Source organism: Heliconius melpomene, chromosome 20 (assembly GCF_056956725.1).
Source record: "Heliconius melpomene rosina isolate 202511_hmr_F chromosome 20, ASM5695672v1, whole genome shotgun sequence".
NCBI classification, from domain to species: domain Eukaryota; kingdom Metazoa; phylum Arthropoda; class Insecta; order Lepidoptera; family Nymphalidae; genus Heliconius; species Heliconius melpomene.
In genome coordinates, this window is record NC_140408.1 from 10,370,473 (window position 1) to 10,390,034 (window position 19,562).

General features: G+C 37.6%; 1 protein-coding gene across 1 annotated transcript; it reads right to left on the bottom strand.

The window, feature by feature from the left end:
• Positions 1-259: 259 nt before the first annotated feature.
• LOC146527945 (sugar transporter SWEET1) lies at positions 260-18,551 on the bottom strand. The gene is made up of 5 exons (XM_085204088.1): positions 18,410-18,551; positions 15,774-15,951; positions 12,656-12,938; positions 3,518-3,637; positions 260-1,580 (listed from the first exon to the last, which is right to left on the bottom strand). Exons 2-5 carry the CDS (start codon positions 15,941-15,943, stop codon positions 1,464-1,466), a joined length of 690 nt encoding a protein of 229 aa, XP_085060214.1. The 5' UTR covers positions 15,944-15,951; positions 18,410-18,551; the 3' UTR covers positions 260-1,463.
• Positions 18,552-19,562: the final 1,011 nt, after the last annotated feature.

A 19,562-nucleotide genomic window follows, 5' to 3' on the forward strand; every position in this document is an offset into this window, starting at 1 on the left:
GTGAGAATATCTAGGAATAAGTTACTTAATGAAGGTAGTCTTAGCACAGGGGCAAAGGCGTGCAACTGTAAACAGCTGAGGGAAACCTAAGATCTTAGTGTTAAGGACACTCCATTCTAGTAAGACATTTCCGTTCCCTACTTTTCGCCGAATTCTGGAGACTGAATGACATCAGTATATTTTGTACTGTTATAACAATTTTATTATTATGCCATTATTAGCCATATTATTATAGTTTTCAAATAATTAAAAAAATATATGGATAGTAAAAAACTTTATTATAAATTTCTCAATATTGCGTCATAAATCCTCATACATACATTGATATCACAAACTGGTTTATAATTACATTTTTAACATAAATATATTATTACAACAAAATAGTACACAAAAAAAACAAAAAGAAATCGATTATTTAAAAAATATTTATCTAAATTGTAAATAAAATAATATATATAATGACCTAAGCATTCACTTACTCACTAGATTGCTTATATTGAATCATAAGTTTGAGCTATACAAATAGGGGCTCTGCCGTTATTTTTCCCGTTTTAGTTGAAATTAAAATAAAACATTGACCTGAAGGGGAATTGTACCCACAACCGTCTTGTTTACAGTCAAACGACGTACAATTCACGTTCACTGCTTAAGAACAGGTTTTAGTAAAATTTTAAGGGTGATTCGACACGCATAAGCCCCCATTATATATAAATAAATAGTTTTTATTAAAAAAAACTATGTAAAATTTAATTGAGCTGCAAACTTGGAATGATAATAAGGAACTAACTAGTGTTTCTTAACAATTAAATAATATTTTAAAGAAATGATAAAAATGCTTTATTTCTAAGCTGTATATTTAATATAATATATATAAATATATCAAAAATACTATTTTTAAATATATATTATATTTTTTAACATATAAGTTTGTAATTTAGTGATGCAAATAATTAACATACTGCTGTATCTATTTGTAATATCTGTAACACAATTTTCATTTTGTTAGAGTGCAGTTTTTTATAGTAGGTATACACAAAATATTTCCTAAGAAACATGAAGTTTCCATTTCTTATATAATTTCAATATTATAACCATTTATAAAAATATATTGTTGCATATAAAATCATAAAAAAACCGCTTTTAAAAACATCAATAGATTGTATATGCATAATAGTTTATTTTGTAATATTTTTATATTTTAATATTTTCAGGAACTAATTGACGTCTTTCACAAATGATATTCATTGTGAGAAAGTAATATTCTTTTGCTATAATAATGCTACTTAAATCGATTATGTATATAAGTAAAAAACTCGATATCGAATTGAAAATATAAACATAATTAATAATTATCATTTTATGATAATCGAAAAAATTACACAAGCAATACTTATAGTAATAGATTTTTATATTATACATATATATTAGGTATTGTAAAATAGGAGTTTTTTAAAATAACCTAATTAGTTGGATTTCTTCGCTTTGGCCTTTGCCTTGTCCTTGCCCTTGGACTTCGATGGATACACCACGAAGAGACTTAGCTGGAATGCACATAGAGCAAACGCAACTACGTTTTGAAGCTGAAAATAAATAAAAAAACATTATAAGATATTTTTTTATGTTAACGCTCTATCCGTATATAGCAGGGCAGACAAAGGGACCTGAAAAAGTAGTAAGACACTCCGTTCCTATTAAGACACTTCCGTTACACACTTTTCGCCCATATCTCGAGGCATTATGATTTAGTGACGAACTTCGATTTACCTTATTGCCAGAGCAGAGAAATGAAAATATTAAATAATTAATTTCCTCGAGCGGGAATCGAACCCACAACCGTTACAGTCATTCCCTTGTGTCTTTGCTCCACGACGGCTTCAACTGGCTTCAAACTTGTATTCTTCTTTTCCTTGCTTATACCTAAATAATATAGTGATGAATAATTTAATGAGATGATGGATCACAAAAAGGCCTTAATGGTAAAATATATATATAATTTAAATAAATCTGTTCTACGGTTTCGGAGGATTGCTTTAAAATAAAAAATACACATTATCTATATGGCCCATATTTTTGTTCATATTAAATCTACAATTTTTATAATTATTGTTAACAATATGAAATAATTGTCCATTATCATATCAAATTAAGTAATACATACTGATAATGTTAATATCATCATTAAATACGTTTAAATTTATCTTAATCTGCTTATAGGAGATACGGGACGCCATTGGATTTCGCCACCTAAATATAAATGCCTAATATTTACATATAATAGTTTGATTCTCAATTTTCCAATCTTTCGTGGTCGTTACGCATTAAATGTGTAATAGATTTCCATATCGAGGAATCGAATTAATAAATAAAATATGCTTCGAACGCGGCGTCTATAAGCGTGACGATGAAAAATGCCTCAAGTATGAAACGAACCTACAACCACGTACATACATTTTAACTGACCTAACATGCTGTCTATTTAAATTTATTTTAATAGATTGTTAAATATTAACTTATTGTTAAATATTTGCATCACATGCAAATCACAAATAAATGAAAAATATTTAACTTCAGCAATGTCTATTATCTGATAACAGTAGCTAAATATCTTTTGCGTTATCAGTTCGAACTCTTATCAGTGTCTACATATAGTACGAGTAATACGTAATATGTTACACATATAATAATTCCATAACACAATGATAGATTAACGCCTAGAAACATCATGTCGTTAAAATAATTCACCATCTTTTTATTATAAAGAACTGTACGTCTGTTTGTCTAACAGAATTGAGAAATATTTTTTATACGATATAATTATTTTGAATAAAATTATTTAAAAAAACTATTCATATTCTAAAAGTTATTTCCAGTCATAGTCGTTTAATGGTGTTATTTTTCATCAGCAGAATCGTAAATAACACGAATATGATACTCTTGTACTTCACTACATTAGTGTATATGTCACCGTAAGATTATAAAAACGGTTAGTTTATAATTTTATTCGTGAAATTATAAACTGTCCGACATTGTCAAACGCAAAAATTCACCATAGACTTCAAAAACTACTACAATATATTATTATGTATATTAAATATCCGCGCTTTTTGCCAACAGGGAAAAAATATGTGGTTTGAAGATTTTCCTTTACCTAATATAATCTATTTTTTTTTTCCTTAAAGAATATACGTTACAGCTAAACAATTTAAATTATTTGCATAATACACTATTAACCTACTTAATCTATATCGAGTAAAAAAAGAACATTATTAGATTTCATCTTTTTTTAAAATTTACATTATTTTAAAAAGTCGTTCCATTACTTCAAATTATAAGTACAAATCAACAAAGTGAACATAACAACTTTATATAAAATTAGAATTTTAATTTGGATATTCGAGAGACACGTTAAATTTTTATATGTTAAATAAAAAAAATAAACGAATTTCTATAAAATATATACGTACCCATAGTTCAATGTATTTCTAAAAATAGGTAGTTTTAGGATTAAAATACTTACCACAATAAACTTGTTCTTCAATATGATTCCGTATAACAACCACATGAATGTCACGATTGTACCAGAAAAGATGATCGGGAACGGCATACCTTCTGTGCTCTTATTTTTAATTATATGTTTCTGAAACAAAATAAATTGATATTATAAGAAGGAACTTCTTGGCATCCCATGGATCCACTGTAAAGGTCCATTGCGTTGCAGGATGAGTAGGTCAGTGACTCGTGAGGTTCAGTATGGTCGAAGTGTCGTGAAAATATAAAGGAAATTAACAATTTTACATGGCAACAAAAAGGAAGAAGGTTACCACCACAAGGAAACTAATTTACGGCTAATTGTATACGTAATAGCCGCAAGATAGCCAAATAGAAACAGTTACGTAATCTACACGTCATTTCATAGTTCATAATATAATTAAATATTATGAGGTAAGTACATCTATTATAAATTAATAATTTCATTAAATAAAAAAAAATCAAATCAGCTTCACGCTGTATCCCGCACACAGCAGGGTAGGCAGAGAGAACCTAGTGTTAAGACACTCGGTTCCCTACTTTCTGCCGATTTCTGGAGACATTGCGCGTTGAGTGGCAAAGCTCAGAGCGAAGAAATGTAAAATATAAACGTAAATAAATATTTCACTTCCTCGAGTGGGGATCGAACCCACAACCGTCGCGTTACAGTCACATCCTTGTGCCGCTGCGTCACGACGGCCTCTAGTAGATTCTATTGTAGTAGTAGATTCTATTTAACCGTTGAAGTCATTTTTCATATTCTAGTGTTAAGAAAGTCTGGTCCCCACGAATGGGCCAATTTGCGAGAGATTACATGTTGGGTTGCGGAAATTCAAGGCCTCACTTTTTCTTGTTATTAGTATGAGGAAATGAAAACAATTCATTCCCCCTAGTGACAATCGAACTCATAATCTTTGCGCACAGTCTTTGCCACTACGCCACTACGAGCTATTCTGTTCTATTATTTATGTTTTTTTTTATTTGTGCAGGAAAGTATTAATTTATAATAGAGGAACATTCCTCATTATATAAATTAATTATTGTATAAAGTAAAAATTACGTAGATTTTTTTAACATCTTTTGTAAAAAAAATTTGCATCTGAGTAAAAAACGTGACTTCATGGAATATTAGCGATGGCACTGTTACTATGTCTAAAGCTGTATTTACAGTCTTCGTGTCATTAAAATTTGCAAACGTTTTACATATTACAGTAAACAGTATTTTATTATTTAAAATAACCTTACTATGCAACGGAAAAGAAGGTCAATGTACTATTAATTATGTTAAATCGTTATATAACAAAATGGCTTCACGCATGTAGCAAAGTAGGCAGAGGGAACCTAGTGTTAAAACTCCGTTACCCACTTTCCGCCGATTTTTTTAAGCATTGCGTGAGTTGTTGTCTCATAGTGAGTTGTGTTTATATAATTTAAATTAATCTTTGGATAAAATATTGAAAAAAATAATTATTTGCCCTTGCTAGGCACATCTTACACCTTCGGAGAAGGAAAATATTTTTTGAGAAACCACCAGTCAGTTTTAGCAAAATACGAAATTAAGCATTTTTTCTAAGAGTGCAATATATTATTATATTATATTAATTATAAATACCTAAAATATAATAAGGTACAAACACTTAAAACACAAATATCTGTCCCGGGCGGAGGTTGAGCCCACGACCTCTATCTTAGCAAGTCAATAACCGCAAGGAGGCATACAAACTATCAAAAAACATCATATATTTTTTGGTCTTCTTTAATTCTACCTGGTCAACCAGTTCGTAAAATGGGGTACATTTAAGTTATAGCTAATTTGTATTAAGTTGTTTTAATTTTATCATTTTTGGAGGACAAACAAACTGGAATGGATATTTTGAAAAATATCGAAATGTGAAGTTTTGAATAAAAAACAGCTTTCAATAATTTATATGTGTCTTTTCAATAATAATAAACATTACGAAAAGTAATCTGAATAACCAAATGACATACACATGTTTTTAATAACAGCCAGTGAATAGTTCTTGCTCTTGTTTGTGCTCTATTAATATCGTATACTAGCGGACGCGCGCAGCTTCGCTTACGTATTTAGGGGTGAATTCTAATAAACCATGAAACATGTGTTCAATGAAATATTTTTAAGAGTCTAAATTTCAAATTTTATAAAAATCGGTGGCGATTAAAAGATTTTTCCATACAAACTTTCAACCCCTTATTTGCACCCTTAGGGGGTGAGTTCTAGAAAACCATGAAACATGTGTTTAATTATATACGTTTAAGAGTTTGAATTTCAAATTTTATAAAAATTGGTGACGATTTAAAAAAAACCTATACAAACTTTCAACCCCTTATTTGCACCCTTAGGGGGAGAATTCTAGAAAACGATGAAACACGTATTCAATTAAATACTTTTAAAAATTTATATTTCAAATTTTAATCAAAATCGGTGCCGATTTAATTTTTTTTCCATATAAACTTTGAACTCCTATTTCACCCCTTTAGGGTTAAAATTTTTCAATATCCCTTCTTAGTGGATGTCCAGATTACGAAAGTAAACATCTGTCTAAATTTCACGTTTTTACCATCAGCAGTTACTGCTGTGCGTGCGTCTTACCTCAGTCAGTGAGGACAAGTCCTTTTATATATATAGATAATATATTAATAATTTAATATATAAAATGTTAACAAAAAAATCACCGAAACGTTTCCAAGTTCCGCGGCTGCATGTCGCGGTACATTCTAATATTTATAAGTATTCTAAAAAGGTTTCTTATTCTTTTTAATAAATCAGCGTCATTCTGTATCCCGCTCACAGCAGAGACAGAGGGGGAGGGGTGCTATGTCGGTTACCTCCTCGTGGAGCACCCTGGGCAACGGGACGGGCAGCAGCATCACAGTCGTGGTGTTGCTGCTCGTCGCGGCTAATAAACCGACACGCAGGAATGCGCTCCGGCGCTCTGTATTATAAGAGTTGTCCCGTGAGCGCATTGTAGGGAGGTACTCCTATGATGGCTTTGCGCGCACGCGCTATGTCATTGTGTAGGTATGGCGGGTTCGGCGTGCGCTTACCCCGCCGTCGGACAGAGCAGTGCTCTCCGTCCTTTCGTAATCCCGTGAGCGGTGTCTGTGGTCATGTCTCACGGCCACGCACGGGACCGAGGTCTTGCCTTCACCGGCCGGACCGCGAGGAAGAAAACCTCTATAAAAAATTACCCCAACCCAAGCGGCGAAGCAGCGTGAGGGGTGCGAGGCTGATGGGGAGATCAGTCGTTACTGCTGTCCCCGCCCGGGTACCGGCCGACACCCGTGGCGGAATTAGGCTTATCCAAGTACAGGGGGCACTACTTGGACGGACCGTTTTTCCCCCATACTCGTGGGACTAGTATGGATATTGTAAATGAAAAAACCCAAACAAATGATGATAGCGGAGGAGTTATAGAGTCTGCTTCAGACTCAGGCGTCGTGCGGCGCGCTCGGCGAAAACGCATGCCTGTAACAATTGGAGAGATTTCTGGGTCGGAAACCGAGGCAGGGCCTCCCAAATGCCACACGGCGAGAAGAGGTAGGCCTCCGAAAGCCCTTGGCGCTGGACAGGCACGAATGCGCAAAGAACAGAGACAAAGGGTGTTAGATTTAGACAGAAGCCTCTCAGATTGGGCATCACAGCATGACAGGTCTGCCCAGACGACGGATGCGGAGAGTTTGTTAGAAGTAGAAGATAACAGAGATACTTCTCAGTATTCAGCTGAAGAGCTGCGCACGTACGCCGGAGAACGTGCAGCCGCTATACTGGATGTAGCGACTAAATCTGGCAACCTTAAGGGCACTTATGTGCGTAAACTGAAGGACGCTGCTGCAGCCCTGACCGACATAGTTGAATCTCTAGTCACTCGTACTGAGAGTGAAGAGGTTCGCCGTGCACGAGAGGAAAACCAACGCCTCACTAAAGAGGTAGAGAAACTGCGAGCGGAAGTGCAAACCTACAATAAAGATGTAAAACAGCTCAGAGTGGCCTTGGCAACAAATAAAAGGACGCCTCAGAATGTTTCAGGATCGACTCTTAGCTTAGGTGAAGACGTACTGGAGGAGTTAAGGCGCTCGATCGTCTGCTCAGTGGGGACTTTGATAGAGGCTCGTTTTGCTGGTATCGAAGAACGTCTCTTGCCTGCAAAGAGAATGCGTCCTCCTCTAGCGGCAGACTCTAGGAGAACATTACCTGAACATCCTCCAAAGACGTCACAGTTGGTGTGTTCCGAGACCGATAGGCGGAAACCGAGGCGCAATAAGACCACAGTTCGTTCGGAGATGCGAGAGAGTGCGCCTTTGCCAAACTCTCTGCCAGAGCCGGAAGTCAGAGCCTCTAATGTGCAACAAGCGAACACTGTTGAAAATAGAATAGGTGAGGATGGTTCTTGGACTACAGTGGTAAGGAGAGGTAAAAAGGGAAAAAAGTCTTCTCGCGTCCCTGCGGCGAACATGACGGTACCAGTTGCTCGCCGGCCTAGACCTAGAGTAGCCAAGCCACCCCGCACAAAGGCGGTTATTGTTACCTTAACGGACGAGGCCTTGGTAAAAGGTGTAACCTATGCTCAGGCATTGGAGCGAGCGCAGCAGGGTATCAATCTGGCACAGTTGGGTATAACCGAGGGCCTAACAGTGCGCCAGGCGATTTCGGGCGCTCGGTTGCTGGAGTTGTCTGCTGCACACTCCTCAGAGAAGGCGGATGCTCTAGCGGAGCGGTTGCGAGTGGTACTAGATGGGTTGGCTGTGGTCACCAGACCCCGTAAGAACGCCACTCTAAAGTTATTAGGGCTTGACGACTCAGTCACCAGAGAAAAAGTGGTTAGCGCTGTTGTGAATACTAGTGGCTGCACAGCCGACGCTGTCACAGTTTCCGAACTCCGCGTTGGTTCCAGAGGCATGATGACAGCGGTGGTGCGATGCCCATGTGAATCTGCAAATACTATCGCGACTAAAGGCCGGATTTTAATAGGCTGGAGCTCTGCCAAGGTTCAAGTTCTAGAGGAGCGTCCTTTGCGCTGTTACAGATGTCTCGCACTTGGTCACGCTAGGCCACAGTGTCCTTCAACAATTGTCAGGGAGCATCTATGCTTCCGTTGCGGTTCTGAAGGGCACAAGTCTTACACATGCCGTGCTGAGCCTCGGTGTATGGTATGCACAGACGCAAAGAGACCATCCGGACATGTAATGGGTGGCGCTGAGTGCCGTCCACCGCCTGTCAAGCGATCAGAGGCCCTTAGGACCAGAGCTTCCTCTGCAATCGGCGGCCTACAGGACGTAGAGGAAAATGTTATGTCATCATAATGGATAGAAGACAAATACACTTCCTACAGGTGAACATCAACCATTCTGCCAGAGCGCAGGATTTACTACTGCAATCTATGGCAGAGTGGAGTATTGACATTGGCGTTGTATGTGAGCCGTATTTTATCGCCCATCATTCTCGTTGGTTGGGTGATTTGGATGGCACTGTAGCTATCACGTCTGGAAGCATCACCAATATTCCCCTCTCAACCCTAGAAAGAGGCTCGGGATATGTCGTGGCAGAGTGGGGAGAATACGTCATAGTTGGTGTATACTTTTCCCCCAACCGCAGTCTGGCGGAGTTTGAGAATTTTCTTGACTCCGTCAGAGTTGCCGTTGCTAGACAGTCGCCGAGGAAAATCATTGTCCTCGGTGATTTCAATGCTAAGTCCCGCGCGTGGGGGAACCCTACATCAAACGCAAAGGGTAAAGCGGTGCAGGTGTGGGCTCTGCTCTCCGGGCTGTCTCTCCTTAACGTAGGGACAGCCTTCACTTGCGTGCGGCATAATGGGGGGTCCGTAGTGGACCTCTCTTTTGCCTCTCCATCTGTCGCGTGCCAGGTGAATAATTGGAGAGTAGAGGAAGAAGTGGAGACTTTGTCCGATCACCTTTATATTCGGTTCGATGTGTCCGCTCAGCCAGCGCTGGTGGTTCAACGTAGGGGTCCATCTCAAAGGTTCCCTAGGTGGGCTGTTAGTCAACTTAACCCAGAACTGGCCAAAGAGGCTGCGATTGTGGCAAAGTGGAGCTCTCAGGAGAGAATAATAAGCTCCAGCTCAAGCGTCGAAGTTATGGCAAGCCAGTTGCAGAACGCAATGACTAAAATTTGCGACGCTGCAATGCCGAGAGCCCGGCGGTGGTCAGCCCGTCGCAAAATGTACTGGTGGTCCCCTGAGATTGCTGCCCTGCGGTCTTCTTGCATCCGGGCCCGACGGGCGTATACAAGGTGTAGGAGAAGGAACGGTCTCGACCCTGCACTTGAGAGTCAGCTGCAGGGCATATATAAAGAAAGAAAGAAGGCTCTGCAGCACGCTATTAGCTCAGCGAAGCGTGAGGCTTATCAGGAGCTATTAGCAGGTCTTAACAGATTTCCATGGGGGCGGCCCTATCTGGCTGCCCGTAAAAAGGTCCGTGCGCAAAGCGCTCCTCTAACGGAAACTCTGTCACCAGACTTTCTCTTACGCCTTCTGGTGGACTTATTTCCGGAGCCGCCTAGGCACATCCCCCCTAGAATGGCTCCGTCCTCTGTGCATGAGGAGGTTATCCCGTCGGTTATCCCTCTCATATCTGAAGGAGAGATGAATATGGCACTCAGGAGACTGAGGGCTAAGAAAACGGCTCCGGGACCAGATGGTGTGCCAGGAAGAGTTTTGAGCATTGCCCTAGAACACCTTGGTGAGCAACTTCGGAAGCTATTTGATCAGTGCCTTTTAACTGGACAGTTTCCGAAGTTGTGGAAGGAAGGAGGACTATGTCTACTGCGCAAGGAGGGTCGTCCTCTGGACTCTCCTTCCGCATATAGGCCAATAGTGCTGCTGAATGAGATGGGCAAGATCTTAGAGAAGATCATTGCTGCCCGCCTTGTTCAGCACCTAGAGGAGGTAGGTCCTGGTCTTTCAGAGGCGCAGTTCGGGTTTAGGGCCGGCCGCTCGACCATTGATGCCCTGAACGCCCTGAAGACACGGTCGTTGGCCGCGACGGCAGATAAAGATGTTCTTCTCGCCGTCTCGTTGGACGTGGTCAACGCCTTTAACAGTCTGCCGTTTGAGACGCTAAGAGAGGCACTTCGGTACCATGGAGTGCCTTTCTATCTCCGGCGGCTGTTAAATGACTACCTCCAAGACAGAGTAGTCTTATGGATTGGGGAAAATGGCCAGATCGGTCGACGAAGCGTCGGATGCGGGGTTCCACAGGGGTCGGTTTTGGGCCCGATACTTTGGAATCTCGGCTATGATTGGCTCCTGCGTGGTCGTCTTCCTCCTGGTATGAGTGTCATATGTTATGCGGATGACACTCTAGTCACGGCCAGGGGAACGTCTTACCAGGAGGCGGCACACTTGGCTGAAATCGGCACCTGCCTTGTCGTCGACCGTATCGAAGCTCTGGGTCTGAGAGTCTCTATGCCCAAGACTGAGGCCCTCCTATTCCACGGCCCGCGTAGGGGTCCCCCCCGTAGGGCTACTCTGCGCATCCAGGGACAGGACGTGGAGGTTCGGACTCAGATGAAGTATCTGGGTCTGACCCTGGATGGACGGTGGTCATTCGCTTCGCACTTCGCTCAGCTTGTGCCGAAGCTAGTAAACGCTGCTGGGGCCCTCGGCAGGCTCCTGCCGAATGTCGGAGGGCCAGATTCTCCATGCCGACAGCTTTATGTCGGCGTGTTGAGATCCATGGCTCTGTACGGTGCCCCTGTGTGGGCAGATTCTCTCACCGTTCGCAATAAGACCCAATTGCGGAAAGCGCAGCGTCTCATAGCGGTGAGAGCAATTCGGGGGTACCGTACGGTGTCCTGGACGGCGGCAACTCTCTTGGCGAGCGATCCGCCTTGGGAATTACAGGCGGAAGTGCTTGCCAGAGTTCATGCTTTCCGCACAAGCGAGCGGTCGCGAGGCGTACAACCATCGTGTGAGGATGTCGCACGGATCAGGAGGAGAGCGGATGAAGCCCTGATCCGGCGATGGAGGGGGGACCTGGGGTCTCCGGCGGCAGGCCTAGCGACAGTGGAGGCAGTTCGCCCACACTTGGATCGCTGGGTTAAAAGGAGGTTTGGTGTCCTGACGTTCAGACTGGTGCAGGTTCTGACGGGGCACGGTTGCTTCGGTAAGTACCTGCATCAGGTTGCACGTCGGGAGATGTCGCCGGTGTGCCATGAGTGTGATGCCTCCGTGGATTCGGCGCATCACACTCTGGCTGAATGCCCCGCTTGGGCCCCACAACGCCATGCCTTGATGGCGGTAGTGGGGAGGGACCTCTCACTGGCCAGTGTGGTAGGGGCTATGCTGGACTGTGAGAGGAGCTGGTCTGCAATGGTCTCCTTCTGCGAATCAGTAATCGCATTGAAGGAGGCCGCGGAGCGGGTGCGCGAGTCCAGCTCGAACGCAGATTCGCTCCGCCGCCGTAGGCCAGGGGGTAGAAGAAGGCGGTATGCGCATCTTCTATTCCCCCTACCCTAGAGGAGTTACCGCGGGAGGGTCAGGGTGATCTTCCTTCAGGTTATCAAGGCTGCGGATGCCCTAGGAGAAACCCCAGGGCACCCAGAAAACGACGATGGCCTGCAAAAGGCCTTCCACCGAGGCGTCGTAGTAGCATGCGCGAGCGATCCTGCGGCGTCTCATTTTGGTGGAGAGGGTTTCCGCTGGGTTTTAGTGGGTAGGATCGGTTTTACCGATGAGTCCCACAGTACCGCTCATCCGTAAGGCTCGCCTTCCGTATGGGCGGTCTGCGTAAATGCATTTCCCAGCGACAAAAAAAAAAAAAAAAAAAAAAAAAAAAAAAAAAAAAAAAAAAAAAAAAAAAGAGACAGAGGGGGAGCCTAGTGTTAAGACACTCCGTTCCCCACTTTGTGCCGAATTCTGGAGGCAATGCGTGTTGAGTGGCAGAACTCAACGCCGCGCTGTGCCTCGACTTCAGAGCGATGAAAATGGAAATATAAATGTAAATAAATATTTCACTTCCTCGAGTGGGGATCGAACTCACAACCTCCGCGTCCGCGCCACAGTCATACCCTTGTGCGCCACAACGGTTGCGTCATTACCTTCTTATAACTATATTAAAAATAATAATGAATAATACAAGCTATACTCACCAAATTCAACAAAGGAGAAGCTATCAAATAGAACATGAAAGCAGTTATAATACTTCCAAATCGATTTTCAACTAGTTTAGGATCTTCCATTTCAGCGTATGCGAGTAATCCGACGCAGACAGCTAACGCCGCACCGGTTTGAACCCACACTTCGTTCACTTTGTCCCTGGAGTACATGTAGTACACCATCATGTATACAATACTTAGGGATATACCGACAAAGTTGACTTGGATCATTGTGTCGTCGCGCAGCATGAAGCCGAACTTCAAGTTGAGGACTCCCCTGTTGAAGAATAATAAAATACTTAAGTAATAAAATAAAATTACAGTTTCAAAATTGTTAGCCTAACTAGCGGTGGTAATGCAGTTTTTTTAACGCTAGAGGAATAAATTTACTTCTACTAGTAGAAAACGAATTAGGTTAAAAAAATTGTCAGTCTAAATTTTGACTTGGCAATTTTTTACCACCACGCGAGCCAGTAGTCCAGTGCAAGCTGGAAGTATGGTAACTTGCAAATATAATATAAGCCTGTACGTAAAAAATAATTGTCAAGTAAAATTTACAGCTTCAATTATATCTCGAGTGAACATTCGGGAGAATTTGGCATGCATATAGATCTCCCATTCTTTTGTCGATGAAGTCGAGAACGACGCATTACATAACATTTAACTTGGCCCTCATTTCGCAATTATGTTTTTGATGGCGTGAATACCAATCTCAGTCAGGCGGATGTTTGTCTGAAATAACCGAAAACTTTTTTCCCGTCTGATAAAATTAATTAAATTCCTGTTTCAGATACATAACGTTATGTCACCATATTGGAGGAAGGTGATAAATTTAATTAAAATTGATCCTCATGCTACGCATAACAAGCGAAAATAATATAATTATAAGTAGTTAATTAAAAAAACACGGCTTTTTACACTAGTGCTACAAGTGCTATAGAATATGTTTTGTTATATATAAATGATATGAGCGTAAACTCAAGTAGTTTACTATAATATGAACTTGCACCAAGTGAAAACTGAACCATCCACCCATGGCGTTTACAGTCAAAGGCTGCCCCACTGCGCCATCATCGCCTCAAATTAGGGCTAATTTTCATTGGTTATTAAGTAACTCCTTATACAGCATTCGGGGAGTCCCCGAAAACTAATGAAAGTAAGCTTTTTATATAAGATCTACATATATACGGCATTAGGGCCGTGGGTACATCTCGCCCAGGCCCAAACAACCTGAATCAATTCATCGGTAAAGCAAGCGTGACGGTCACGCACCCCAACGAATAAAGATAAGCCCTTATAAATATTTTCGTGACCGGGAATCGAAACAAGAACTACCATCCAGTCAGACACTTACCAACTAATTAATTTATAATTAGCTATTATTTAAAAATTGTTTTATTTATTGTGAATTCATATTGAACAAACAAAATTAGTAACAACGGTTTGCTATCGGTCGTGTCTTTACAATTCAAAGTGACATTGACTTACGGGCGTTATAAATTATAAGTTACGTCTTTTTATCAATAGAAATTGATATGAAAACATTTAAAATTGATATTTGAAATCCTAGGCGGTGGTTTTTTTTTTATTGAAAACTTAAATAAAAAAATTTAGTCTAAGCTATACATTCTACTTATTTAAACCTTTTCAACAGCAACTTTTAATAATAAATATATTAATTTCAAAGTTTATATAACTATCGATTGTTAAGGAGCGTACGTACCTACTACATAGTACGTATCTATAACGAGCGTATAATATCTCAGTAAAGATATGGACATAGACACAGTTAATGTTTTCGTAATAGATTCAATTTAAGAACAACAATTGAAATATACGTGTTTTATAACAGTGGGGAGCTATTGTTTACAGATTTATATTTTATAGTAACCTCGTACGGCGTACCTACATTATACATATATACACTCAATTTATATAGATTGTACAATAACAAATATTTGCATCAGAATGCACCAAAGAATCACCAAGAATAGAACTCATAGCCTTGGAAATAAAATGGATATTTTTTTATTGAAAGTAAAAGTTACTTGACATTTTTTTTTATATGTTGGCATTTTTACACTGAAAATAGATGTAGAGATTTGAGTTTCTTTAACTAAATATTATGATTCAGAAAAACGAGAAATTACCAAATTATTGAAGTGGTCATGACTTAACTATGTTTTATGTAAGCATTTATATTTCAAACAATTTCGATAGCTTGTCGACATCTAGTAAAATATTTAAAATCGACACTTTCCCACGAGAACTAAAAAAACTAAATTGGATTCAAAACTCATCAGACTAATATATGTAGATATATTTATATAAAATGGCCTTGTCGCCGCATGTAGAGCGATCCAACTGTGCTGGACCGCTCTACATGCGTTCTGAGTTGGTTGGTCAATAAAATAAAATATTTATGCCACAAAATTTCATCTATGTATGCTATAAATAAGTGTTTTATTAATTTGGCCGAAACTTGATATTGTTTTTAAAATTATATTATTATTATAAAACGAAAGTTATGCAGATTAGTAAATTAATAATTATTTACTTCAAGCGGGCGAAGGCGCGAACGGGTCGATAGTAAGCCAATAAAATTGTAAGGAAACTATTTTAAAGGACGCATTTTAGAATAATTTATAATTTGAATTATGTATGTTGAAAAAAGTTTCTATAATTATTCAAATTAATACTAAGAAATATAATAGCTAGAATTTGAATAATGAATACTTAATGAAAAAAAAACTCGTGCAAAAAAAGGCTTTAAGTTATTCGTAAAATATTGTTAATAACATATTTAAGTATACGTACTACAAAATAGAAAAAATAAGATTAAAAATCAATTTCATAAATAAACTTTTAAGTTCCTTATTTGTAAAAATTTAAGGCCTTACCACTTCACATAGCCAGAAACTTCACGCCACGACTAGCTTTAAATTTACGAAGTACCAACTACATAATTTTAATTTCTTTTATTAAATCGTCTACAAGAAATTAATTTAATATAAGAAGATTTTTTTGTTTTCGTTTCACACTTTATCCCGCATGTTCTTCAATGTAGTAAGCCCTTCTAAATATAAATATCAACAGTTTAATTTTCACTTACATTATAAGACCGCCCAAAAAAGGCATAATTCCTATCCCTTTAGTGCTGCCTTGTTTATAAATATCATAGCAAATGAAAGCTCCAGAGAACATCTGCCCCATGGTCACCAAGCGAGTGATTATAGCCACTGGCTCCTTGTAAGGTTGCAGGACATCGCCAAGCGCCTCCATCTTTGTATCTGGAACAATAAAAAGTACTATTGAGGCCAGTCGTTATATATTTTGTTTGGTGGAATGTGTTAAAATCAGAAACTATTGTGTCAAATGGAAAAGTTATTTTTGTGTTGGATAGAGCATTTATCGATGAAGGCTATTACGATATAAGTACGAAGTAGTAGTTTCGATGTCATCGACTGTACCTACCTATAGGAGTATCCATAGTGTAAAGGATTTGCGATTGTAAAACGCGACCGGTTGTGGGTTTCATTCCCATTCGAGGAAATTAAATATTTAATATTTTAATTTCCTAGTTCTGGTAAGAGTAGAGGCATTGCGTGTTGAATGCCTCTCAGGGTCTCAACACGCAATGCCCCAGAATTCGGCAGAAAGTGGAAAAAGGAAGTGTCTGACCACTAGGTTCCCAATGACTATCCTGCTACATGCGGCATACAGCGCAAAGCTTAAAAAAACATAGGATAATGTTAAACTAAAACATTATCCTATGTTTTTTGAAGCTTTGCGCTCCTATAGTATAAAATAACTGAAATTTCACTATGTTAGATAAATATTTAAAAAGCAATAAAAATATTGATAATATATTTTATTTATATAAAAAGTAAATATAATTTGAAATTATACTTTATTATACTTATCTTTTGATTATTTCTTTTTATTACTATTTACATTATTATTTATTTTTCAATCCATTAAAATATTTAAACATGTCCTTGTTTATTTGTGGAGAACAAAAATCCAAAATTTTGTCTTTGTCAATGACAAACATATAAAGATTTTTAGCAAACTTGATTTTAGAGGTCATTGACAAATGCCAAAAATTTCATGAAAGCTTAAAAATAAAATTTGTGCATGTTTTTGGGGTTATTATAAGTCGAAGTTGAATATAGGAGTACTTGTATATATAATATTTTATGTGTATATATTTTTTTAAATATTTAAAATATTTTTTAAATGCTTAAAATGACTGTGGTATGGCAAAAAATGAAAAAGAAATTACCGCTGCAAAACAAACCTCTTAACTCTTAACAAGTGTGGGTCACAAACAATCACATCCTCACATTTATAGAACAAATGGCTAGTAATTGATGCTAGTGCGTCACAAACACACCCACCAATTAGTGACATCACTACATACACAAATAACTATGAGAAATATAAGGACTATATATTAAATCCTGTTCTATAGTAGTGTAAAACTATTTTTACTTAATTTGAAAACTTAAAACATTAATAAGTAACATTCTTTCTTGTTAAATGATTAATCTTAAAAAATAATCTTTTGGTAGTGGAATTTTCTAAAACTTTTTTTAAGCAGATGCTTACAATAAAGAATATATAAAAATATAGTTTTAGACAAGACTATGTGTGCAGGATGTATGGCTTAATTCATGATGAGCATTTGAAGGGTTTTTGTGAGGTACAGGTTGAAGTTCTGCTACTTTTTTTTTTTTCATGTTTTTAAATATATTCCAAAAAGTGTAATAAATATCCTAAGAAATAAACTGTACTTCATCCAACACAATCAATTAGAATTTTAATTGTGTGTTACGAACAAAAAATATTAACCTAGTTATGTATAAACATGTTGACTAAATATATTCTTTAAAAAACAAAAATCTTTTAAAAATTATTAATATTGCGTACTAAATATGCCATTATAAATTTTATTGAAAAAGTGTTGTATATTAATTAATATAATATCATTTTTATGACAACCATTTCTTATTTATGTAGCTTGCAGCCTATTTAATAATTAATATATCTTTTTGCAGATTAAAATTAGCATTTCATACTACAAATGACCTTGCTAATAATTAAATGTTTGTTCAAGTTTCAATACCTATGTTCTCAATTAGAATTGTTCTAGTAATCATTATTTATATTTCTGATTTATTTGTTTTATTGGACTAGTGCTTACTGCTTAGTAACTGTTTGTTGAAATTCAACAGGATACAATTTGTATGATGAATATGGACAGTACGAGTACATTAGTAGAACAGTTTACAATATATTTAGTTGTATATAAACATTGGGTTATCAGTTATCTGGCAAAAATTTATTACTATAAATTAAACTTGCCCTAGGAGTGATTGTGTAAGAAATATAGTACTATAGCCCAAGTTTATTATACAAAATTCTTTTATATAGTAAAGTTGAGTTGAGTTGAGACACTACATTCTATAATATACGCCCATTTTAATAATACCTAATAATACTTAATGGCGAAACTTCATACCACACTTTATCTAGACAAACCGGGCAAACGAAAACTTTACACAAATTTATACATGACAATAAATAAAAATTTATATATATTTGGAAAAATAAACACTACAATTCTTTTATTTTAGAACATTGTTAAAGTACTTTGTTTATTAAAAATAATGTATGAAAATATAATGTTTAGAAATAATGTATTCAAAAAGTTTGTTACTTTGTAATAAATTTTGATAATATTACCTTTAAAATAATTTGGAGTTTAAAATATTATATCCGACAGTGCGGGTGCTTGCACAACCCAAAAGCCAAATTAGAAATTCTTAAAAATTCTGAACAAGACAATTCGTCTTCAAGAACAATTTAAATCTGAAAATTGAAACGTGTGGTTGAAGGTTGATATAACTGATTGGACAAATCATAAATGACAATTGACATTTGCCATTGCCACATAATGACAAATATGTAGTAGGAGAAACTGTAAGCCTTGCCACACACGTACAATAATATTGTCAATATAGTACGTATTGTTAATAATATTGCGTGTGGTGGACGGTTGTCAATATTATTGTAGATTTCTAGAAATTTTGATTTTGCCACGACAACATCGGTGGGAGGCAGGGTTATTGTCAATAATTTTCTCGGGGGCGGGTGCGTCGCAATATTTTAGTTGAAAAAAAAGCAGGCGGACGCTTATACTTTTTATTCAAGATGGTCGACGAAAACAGTGCAAATAGCGAAATTTAACAGTGCAAATAGTTAAAATTACTAATCCCACGGAAAAATTCTCTATTAAATATTGTTTTTCTAAAGTAGGAAACTTTTTCAGAGCTATGGAATACATCTATTGGTACCATCTCTCTATAAAGCTAAGAAAAATAATGTGTCAAAAAAGCCCCTAGTTATTAACAAAAAAAAATTAAATCATCCTCTGTTAGTAAAATTAGCTTTACGCTGTATGCCACATATAGCAGGGTAGAGGGAACCTAAGGATAATAATTGTAATTAATTACCATAATAAAGGGATTATCATTCTATTAATTATTTTATTTCCTTAGGTTCCCTCTGAATTCCCTGATGTATACGGAATAAAGCGTAAAGCTAATTTTACTAACAGACGATAATTTAAAAAATGATTTTTTTTATAAATACCAGCTTTTTTAAGACATTATTTTTGTTCACTTTATCGCAATATGCTTCAATAGATGTACTCCATAGCTCTGGATAAGTTTTAATAAACTCTCTTAAATATTGTTTTACCGTTGGAGTAGCAACATAATTTTCCCTATTTACAGTGTTTTCATCGTCAACTTTGAATAAAAAGCATACGCGTCCACCTCCTTTGAAGTCTTTTTTCAACTAAAATACTGATAAATTGACCGAACACACAATATTA